Source organism: Musca vetustissima, unplaced genomic scaffold, assembly GCF_032173495.1.
Source record: "Musca vetustissima isolate MV318-11 ecotype Yass unplaced genomic scaffold, APGP_CSIRO_Mvet_v1 utg320, whole genome shotgun sequence".
Taxonomy (NCBI): domain Eukaryota; kingdom Metazoa; phylum Arthropoda; class Insecta; order Diptera; family Muscidae; genus Musca; species Musca vetustissima.
The window spans coordinates 620,854-629,787 of record NW_026875384.1 but is presented as its reverse complement, the minus strand read 5'-3'; the positions used below and the strand labels follow the sequence as shown (position 1 = coordinate 629,787).

The 8,934-nt window shown below is 35.8% G+C and overlaps 1 protein-coding gene across 1 annotated transcript; it reads left to right on the top strand.

Moving 5' to 3' along the window:
• The first annotated feature begins 5,158 nt into the window (after positions 1-5,158).
• On the top strand, positions 5,159-8,888 carry LOC133337867 (tubulin glycylase 3A). Its single transcript, XM_061546078.1, has 3 exons — positions 5,159-6,755; positions 7,343-7,858; positions 7,912-8,888. The coding sequence occupies exons 1-3, from the start codon at positions 5,159-5,161 to the stop codon at positions 8,886-8,888; spliced, it is 3,090 nt and encodes a 1,029-aa protein (XP_061402062.1).
• Positions 8,889-8,934: the final 46 nt, after the last annotated feature.

Genomic DNA, 8,934 nt, shown 5'->3' with positions numbered 1-8,934 from the left:
AACCGTTGGCGAAAATTAAATTTGGTTTTTATTTCGTAAATTTTGCACTTTTTATTGGGTTTCCTGTTGGCACTTTTTATTTATTTTTTTTTTCTTAAAACTTGTTTAAGAAAAAATGTTATTATTTTTTAAATTATAATGTTTTTTTTAATATTGTTATATTTTTATTTCACAAAGTTATAAAGGCGCAATTCAAAATAAATATATATATTTTCGATTTTTATTTGTATTTTTTCTTCAAGTTATATTTTTTCGTTTCAAAATTTTCTTTATTAACTTTTTTGATTTTCTCCGTGCTGTTGTCTCAATGAGCTGTGCGTTGAAAATGTGTTCACATTTGTTTCAGCGATTTGTTTTTATACTGCCCACAGAAATTCAGCAAAATAACAAAAAAAAACACAAATCATTCTGCAAACTTATATTCGCCTCATTTGCTCCGAGTTCTCCTGCACCAAAATGAGACGTTACTCACTTCTCATTTGTTTCTATTTTCCTTTTTGCTTTGAGCACAACAACAAGTGAAAGTCTTATTAGCCGGCATTTAATGTTTGGAGAAAATTTGGAAAGACAATCAAAGAGAGATAGTTCGCCGGGGAGAATATGTGTGCTTCTCGGGGTTTTTTACGCTAGTGTTACAATGTTTGTCACACATTTTTCTCACACCCCTTGTGTTCTCTGTTGTAAACAAACAAAATTTCTTAATAGGGTCCCTCATGTTTTGGAGAAAAGAATATAGGTTTTTAACTCCCAATTTTACAGTAAAGAAGGATATTTTACATCGCAGAAAGTTAAAGTCTAATTGTGGTTTTTGTTGTAGCAATTGCAATCCAGGATATGAAATTAATAATTTGTTACCCGGTTCTAACAGCTATGTGTCCAATTTCAAGAAGGAGGCGACGATGTTTTAAAAATATTTTTAGAAGGACCATCCAAAGGCGTGGACTTCTCTCACTTTTGGACTTCTCTCTCTAGATCATGAATCTCTCTCCTGACATGCTTGGTCGGGATAAGCCTGTTCATAAAGCTATGACAGGGGTGGTCCTGGTTGATAAAACCCAAACACTGATATATGGAAATAAGATTACTACTGCATTGTAGAATTGAGGCATGTTAATAGTTTGAAATTTGGAGTTAGGATAACTACTTGGGGTGTAGTATTGGTGTATGTAAAACGTTTTTGAAATTTATACTAATGTGTACTAGATGGTACCAAATTTGGTACAATTTGGATTTAGGTGAACCCATTGAGCTGGAACACTGAAGTTTGGAAATAAAAATTATTGATGTAGTGTAGGATTGGGTATGGATATAGTTTAGGAAATGTGTACTTATGGGTACTAAATGGTACTAAATTTGATACAATTTGAATTTAGGCGATTCAACAGAGCTACAATCCAGAATTTTGTAATTAAGATTACTTTTCGAGGGTAGAATTGTGGTATGTGTGTAGTCTTGGAAATTCGCACTTTTGTGTACTAAATTTGGTACAATTTGAATACATGGTGAGCCGATAAAGCTAGAATCCTTAAATTTGGAGTTAGTATCACTTTTGGGGTGTTGGATTGGCGGTTATGTAGAAAGTTTTGGATAGCGATACCGATAGCGATGTAATTCTAAAATTCGGAATTAAGATTGGTGTGGGATGATTTGGAAATCCGTAGATATGGAATTTTATTTTAATGTGTACTAACTAGTACTAAATTAAGATTTTGGAAATAAGTACAAAGGGTAAAAATGATACCAAATTTGGTATAGAGCAGGGGATACGTAGTCGAGCAAAACAATCGACTTTTCGATTGTCGAACCTGTTCAAAATCGATTTTCGATAATATACCAAGTATTCATGACGAAAATCGAAATTCGATCTTAAAAAGTCGACTTTGCAATTTTCTCCAAAATATAAAGTCGGCTTCGACTTTTAGACTTTTCAATACAAAAAGTCAATTAAGTCGAAAGTCGATTTACTTATTCCTATGGTGAACCACACTGACGACGCATATCACACAATAGCTTTACAAGATTTACTTTTCTAGCTGTCATATGCTAGCTGAATTTATAAAGTTCAACGGTGTGAAATTGGTGATATGAATTCTGATTCCATCGATCCGCGAATTAAAAGGAATACAAAGTTTTCCACTTAAATATGTGGATTTTTTTATATTTTCTTCTTTGACCTGCTCGAACAACGTGCTATCCCTGTACCTAGAACTTATGATGCAATAGACCTCTGTTATCTAACAAATCTTCATATTCATTCAAACTTGTTGTGGTTTATTTGGTTCTGAATCCTGTGCCAACCATATGATTTTTTGAACTTTGCATTTTGTTTTTACTTGAGTCGTCACAGACTGATTCTATTCTCGTGATATTCTTTGCGAATAGATTTTCTCCAATGAGCCCACCTAATACAGTTGCATTTTTTGTAAAATTACAATATCATAGAGTATGTATGTGTGTATGAGTACGAGACTCATCTTTACCGAACATGTTCGATATTTATGCATTTGGAAGAAAATAAGTAAACATTAACGCTAATTGCAAACAAATAGATCTGACCAGACATACACACCCGAATGACCATACGAATGTGCAGGACTGCATCCAGCCATAAATTAATGAGCTTGTTGATAGTTATAATTTGGTGTTGTTGTTTTCGATTTGGTATCCAATACAAAGGTACACAATTTCCATTGCCATTCTGACGTCATTTTGTTTTTTTTTTTATTCTAAAATTCAATAAGATGTGGACGATGAGTAAAATGTTAAAAATTGTGGGGATAATACACACATGTGACGTATATTTGCCTAGAAGTTGTAATCATATATAGTGAATGAAGGATATGATAAATCAAATATTCTGAAATCAGTAGTGTTGGTGGGTTATTTGGGATGCTATTTGTGTTTCGCTGTTTCAAAATGTTTATAAAAAGCAACTACTTCTTATTGGGGAAAGTTTGGCATTGTCCACCAAGGGATAAGGGTGGGAAGAATATAGTATCTGATCTCGCCACTGATTCTCATCAGTTCCCTTAGTCTTTTTTATTTATAGAATATATTTGTAGCTTCTTTACAAATACCCTTTTATACCCAAATGTATCTTGCAATAAATTCCGAAATCTTAAAATCAAATATAATGAGTGTAGAAATTAATTTAATTTGTCATTTTATTTTATTTTTTTTCATTTTAATATTGGAAATCGCATGAACTACTACTGACACTATATGATATTCGGATTAAAGAAATTTCAAATTATGACCCATAATTTAGTTATACTTGAAACAATCTTTAAAAAGTTTCTTTTGTTTATATGTATGTGTGTCATTTTCTCTGAGATCTCCCCCATTCAACACAACCACTCAACAATTTAACATATCAAATTACCTGGTACCTCTAGTGCGTATAAGTTATTTATTACCCTAAAGCCAGAACATTATTATTACTCATACGTCACCTAGATTTCAGATTATAAAAGAAAAACAAAAACAAAATTAGGCTGTGCGAATGTATGTTCTAGTGTTTTCACTATTAATATTCTTCATTCTTGTCTTAACCAGACAACTTTCAAGGCTTCCGTCAAAAGTTATTCTTGGCTTAAATACCAAACTTCTCACAAAACTGCCATTGGCATGCAAAATTGTTTGTTCTCCTTTTCTCTCTCTCTGTGTGTTCATTCGAAATGAAAGCAAAAGCGCCAAAGTCTAATTAATAACGACGAAGACAAGGATATTACCCACAAAGTATAATCCATTATTTGTTGCTTTAATACAACAATAGAAACAATGTAAATGATTTAAAAATATCACAATAATGCAAAGAAAATTAACAAATAATTAGGCTGTGCATTGGCACATGGAAAAAGTTTATGAAAAAAGTGGAAAATGCAACAACTTTTTTATGCAATAACTGCACACCACACTGCCAACGTGTAGAAGAATTCGCGTGCTAAAAATCTTTGCAAAAGTATTTCTTATTGGCCTGATTGCTTTTGGCTTGCCTGGCCGACTGACTAAGACTTTAGCTGTTTTATCCTTTCATTATTACACAAAAGTAGATGATAATCAAATGTTTCTGCTTGGGTATGATTTTTCATGTCGAACATGGCAACAACATTATTTTTCTTCTACACAAGAAGTAGTAATCTGGCACCCACACAAATGCACACTGGTGTTGATAGATATTAGGTTGTACTGAAGGTTTTGGCAATTTTAAATAATTCGTAAAGAGGTTTGTCATTTTAGAGGATGTAAAGAGTTCTGTTCGGAGAACATTTTTGGAGTATGTACCTGATACAATGAGATAGGAACGCCTAATATTGGATTTATTGAAAAATTGTACCCTTCCGATCTTCGGAATTCATCTACGCTTGGTAGAGCTAATAGGTTATGCAAAGTTTGGTTAAAATTTTGACCATTTTGTGGGGGAGGTACCTAAAGGAATGGACCAATGGGTCTCATCTTGGTTTGTTTTAATTCGTCTGAAATTGGATTTATAAATATTGAAGATTTTGACCCTTTGTGGGGAGGTACCAGAAGGAGTGGACCAATGGAGTCCATCTTCCTAATTGATCTAGGCTTGGAAAGGTAATAGGTTTTTTAATGTTTGGTTAAATTTGGAAATGTGTAAGGTTTGGATGAAATCGTTTAAGGTTGTCGTGCCCACCAGCCGGCCAGGCAGACAGACGGACAGACGGACGAACATTGGTAAATCGACTCCAAATTATCTGAAACGGATTTGGTCCAAAGAAACATGGGGTCAAAAACCAATATTTCTATGAGGCAAATTTTTACCGTACGAAGTGTATCAAACATAAATAAATAATCCTACCCTAATATACCCAAAGTTTAAATATAAACCTTCATAGTTTTCTTTTAAGCTGTTTTTGGTCTTTGATTTGTTTTTTGTAATGTTTACAATTATTTACTTAGCCCACACACAAAAACAAACACCAAATAATATCGAACACACACACTACTAGCAACAATAACAACAAAACCTAACCAAACCATACTGGAAGCTAGCTTCGGAAGTAACGAAACGAATTGGTAAATTTATTGAATTAGTTATCTTTACAACGTTTGCCTGTTCGTTACGCGAACGCGAATAAAATTGCAGTTTCGCTGAACTGCCGCGCTTCGTGTTGCTGGTGTGTCGGTGACTATGTCAAAGACAGTCATTGAACAGTCACCATCATCATCAACATTAGAACATAAAACAACAAATGTTGAGGTAGGTTCGTTGGAAGTCAATAAAGAAATCACTGAAAGCCAATCGGCGGAAGTAATCAAAAGTGGAACAGCAGAGGAAATCGAAAACGAAAATGAAATCAATTCACATGTTTGTAATGAAAATATTGTTTGTGTTAGGGGTATAACGAAAAATGCAAATACAAATACCAAACAAACGAAATCAACAAAAAGAGAAAAGTTAAAAACAATTTTCAATGATGAAAACGGCAACGGCAACAAAACGTTTTCTGGCACTAAAACCAACCTGGAAGAGGCAGCCGTTGCTAAGGTTTTAAAATCCAAAGCGGAACGACAATTCAATCAAAAGAATACGGAAATTTTGGTAACCGATGCCATTCGTAAACTCACAAAGAAATCAGTGACCACCATAAAAGATAACAAACAGCCGGCTAACGATGGTCCACCACTTACCTCGCACGGCAGTGTTATTATTGACAAACAAGTCTCGGTATCGGGGCCATTTAAAAAAGTCAAATGCATTTACACCATACTCAACAATGATCAGATCAATACATTGCGCCGTCATGCCCAGGATGCGGTCAAACAAAATAAAATCTTTACCATACGAGGCAACTACAATTCGGTGCGTCATGCCTTGAAGTCGCGGGGTTGGGTGGAGAAACTTGAATATCATCGTAAATCTGTATTCGTGCCAAGCAACCTGATTAATCCCTGCGATTTGTCACAGGTTTTGCCTAAACGGAAAACGGGCGAAACTCAACGTCAATTTATCGCCAAAGTTGAACGTAACATCATGTCCCGTTACATTGAACATGTACCGTGTGATCTGCTTTGGACCCCGCACAAGGAAAAGGCCGACTACGTGGAACAGTCAAAGAATCCCAATATGCTAATCAATAAATTCAATCGGGCGCCATTTACCAATAAGGAGAATCTAAATGCTTTCCTAAGGGATATTGCGGCATTCTACGAAGAAGGTGTTGCGGAAAGTCGCTTTCCACGCTGCTACAATGTTTGGTCACCCGAAGAGCTTGGCGAATTCATTGAACATTTCAAGCTAACTGCTTGTATCGCCTTTGTTCGTTGGCTGGTGGAAAAATATCAAGCGGGTGGTTTCGATGTTGTTTTCTCGGCCACGGGCAGGGTGCCATTCACTTGCATTGAATTTGCCTACAAACGTTGTCACGAATTCTTGGATACATGCCAACACAATGACATAGACGGTGAAGATCCGAACATTTGGGAACACGATTGGGATGCATTTCTAAATCATCACTATCAATTAACGCACGAAGGTTATAAAATCACTGCCGATCCACAGAAAATTGTGGAAAATGTGATTGTAAAGGGTGCCCAGCTGTTGGATAGTATTGTACCGTATTGGCCTCAGTACTCCATTGATGGTTATCAGAATTTGTGGATAATAAAACCGGCAAATAAATGTCGTGGTCGTGGCATTATGTTGAGCAATAATCTAAAGAAAATTGTTAATATTGTTAATCCGCCAATTGCATCGAAAAGTCGTTATGTGGTTCAAAAGTATATGGGTAAGTTGATTCAATAGATAACACGTACTCCAATGAAAATTACAAAACTTTAAATAGAAGTAGAAACAAATGTACACAAAAGTGATTTTTATCAGATTATTCCCTTAACATCAGATTATTCCCTCAAAATTAAAAATAAGTGGTTGGAAAAGATAAATGTAATTTATTGTCTTAAATAGAGTTTATGGCCAGAAGAGAATATTATCCTTACAAAAGTCTCTATGTAACTCTTTCTCCGCACTTTTTGATATTTGTGAAACATAAAAACACACCCTTACATAGCATGATGAGCATGACAGAAAAAAAGAAACTAGTACAAAAAAATCAGAACGATAAACAAAAGACCTACTTTTATTGTTGCTGAGAAATTGAATGCCACGAAGGCTCTCATTCCACACAACATACGTCATACACACAACAAACACTTCTTGGCAGAGACATGCAACATATAAAAGTATCAACAACAGGTTGTTGTCGGAGGTTAGGTGCAAAAAAAACAAAAACAAAACCTGAGTTCCCTTTTGGCTCATGTACGCAAGTCCTCTCATTTATAATTTAATTCTCTCTCTCACTGTATGTCTTTGCAGAACGTCCTTTGATTATACATCAAACTAAATTTGATATACGTCAATGGTTTCTCATCTCCAGCATTAACCCATTAATGATTTGGATGTACAAGGAATGCTATTTACGATTCAGTTCGCAGGAGTACACACTAACCAATCACCACGAGTCAGTGCACTTGACCAATCATGCCATACAGAAGAAATACACAAACAATGGCAAACGTGACAAACGTCTGCCCAGTGAAAATATGTGGGATTCGTATTCATTTCAGGCCTATCTGCGTCAAATTGGCAAGCAAGAAGTTTGGTTGGAACGAATATATCCCGGCATGCGTAAGGCCATAGTAGCAGCTATTCTGGTATCACAAGATCACATGGAACGTACCCCAAATACGTTTGAACTGTTCGGAGCGGATTTTATGATATGTGAAAATTTCTATCCATGGCTGATTGAAATTAATTCGAATCCGGATTTGGGAGCAACCACAAGTGTTACGGCGCGCATGTGTCCTCAGTGTTTGGAGGATGTCATTAAAGGTATTAACAAAATCCATGTATTTCTTTAAAATGTAACCTTTCCCTTATTACAGTTGTTATCGATCGACGTAATGATTTCAAAGCGGATGTAGGAAATTTCGAATTAATCTATCGACAAGTAATACCACCCACACCGGCCTATATGGGTCTTAATCTGATAGTCAAGGGTCGACAAATTTCAAATCGTTCCAGTAGTCATCATCACTCCGGCTATGGTTACCATCGCAAAGAAAAAACCCTGCAAACAAGTCAAATCTATAAACAACGCACCACATTGGCTCTGGCAAATTCGTCACAATCACATAAACCCATGCCTGCCTTTAATGCCACCGAATATATAGAAAAATCTCTAAATATGGAAATCACAAACAGCCCTCGTAGTTCGAGTATACCCAGTTTGATAGGCCTTACAGCAACAGACCGAAAACTATTACCCACCACACCGGTTGCGGCAGATAATCGATGTAAAGCCTTTGCTAATTTGGCTGTGGGTGCTGTGAGGCGTATTCCAGCAAATAAGCCAACGTCAACCGCGAATGGTATATGTGATGTGTATTCAACATTGAAAAGGCATCGTAGTTGTGGTCCCAGACTAAATACACATTGTGTAATCGGTAGTAATACCTGCAAAGATTTACAAAAATCGAAATTCTTTGTGGCCAGTTATAATCAGCAAAAAGCCATTAATTCATCGCGTAGTGCTGGACGTTTAAAAGCAAATACATTGGATGCCCCAACTAATCTCAGCATTAGCAAATCAGCTGATAACATAAAGGAGTTGTGCAGCAGCCCCCTCAAAAGAAACATAAAAATCAATAAAAGTCTTAGCCCTTTATTGCCGGGTAGCGCTAACTTAAAGACACGCCTAGAAGGAATCGGTTGTAATAAGGGAAAGAAACAAAACGAGTCCAATGCCACCACTATACATGCTATTGGAAAAAGCATAACAAGTTGGAATACCAAAAGAAAAATGACAGCTTCCAAACAATCATCAGCAGCTCCTTCCATAACCACTAAACATGTGGATTAAAACACGAAATACTGCCACTATTAAAGTTATTAATAATTTCGTTGAA

What these genes read in the sequence shown, in the direction of transcription:
- LOC133337867 (XM_061546078.1), top strand. Translation starts at nt 5,159, where the DNA reads ATGTCAAAGACAGTCATTGAACAGTCACCATCATCATCAACATTAGAA. An exon ending in TGTGGTTCAAAAGTATATGG is followed by an intron (nt 6,756 to 7,342) that starts GTAAGTTGATTC and finishes ATGTCTTTGCAG; the next exon opens with AACGTCCTTTGATTATACAT. An exon ending in TTTGGAGGATGTCATTAAAG is followed by an intron (nt 7,859 to 7,911) that starts GTATTAACAAAA and finishes CCCTTATTACAG; the next exon opens with TTGTTATCGATCGACGTAAT.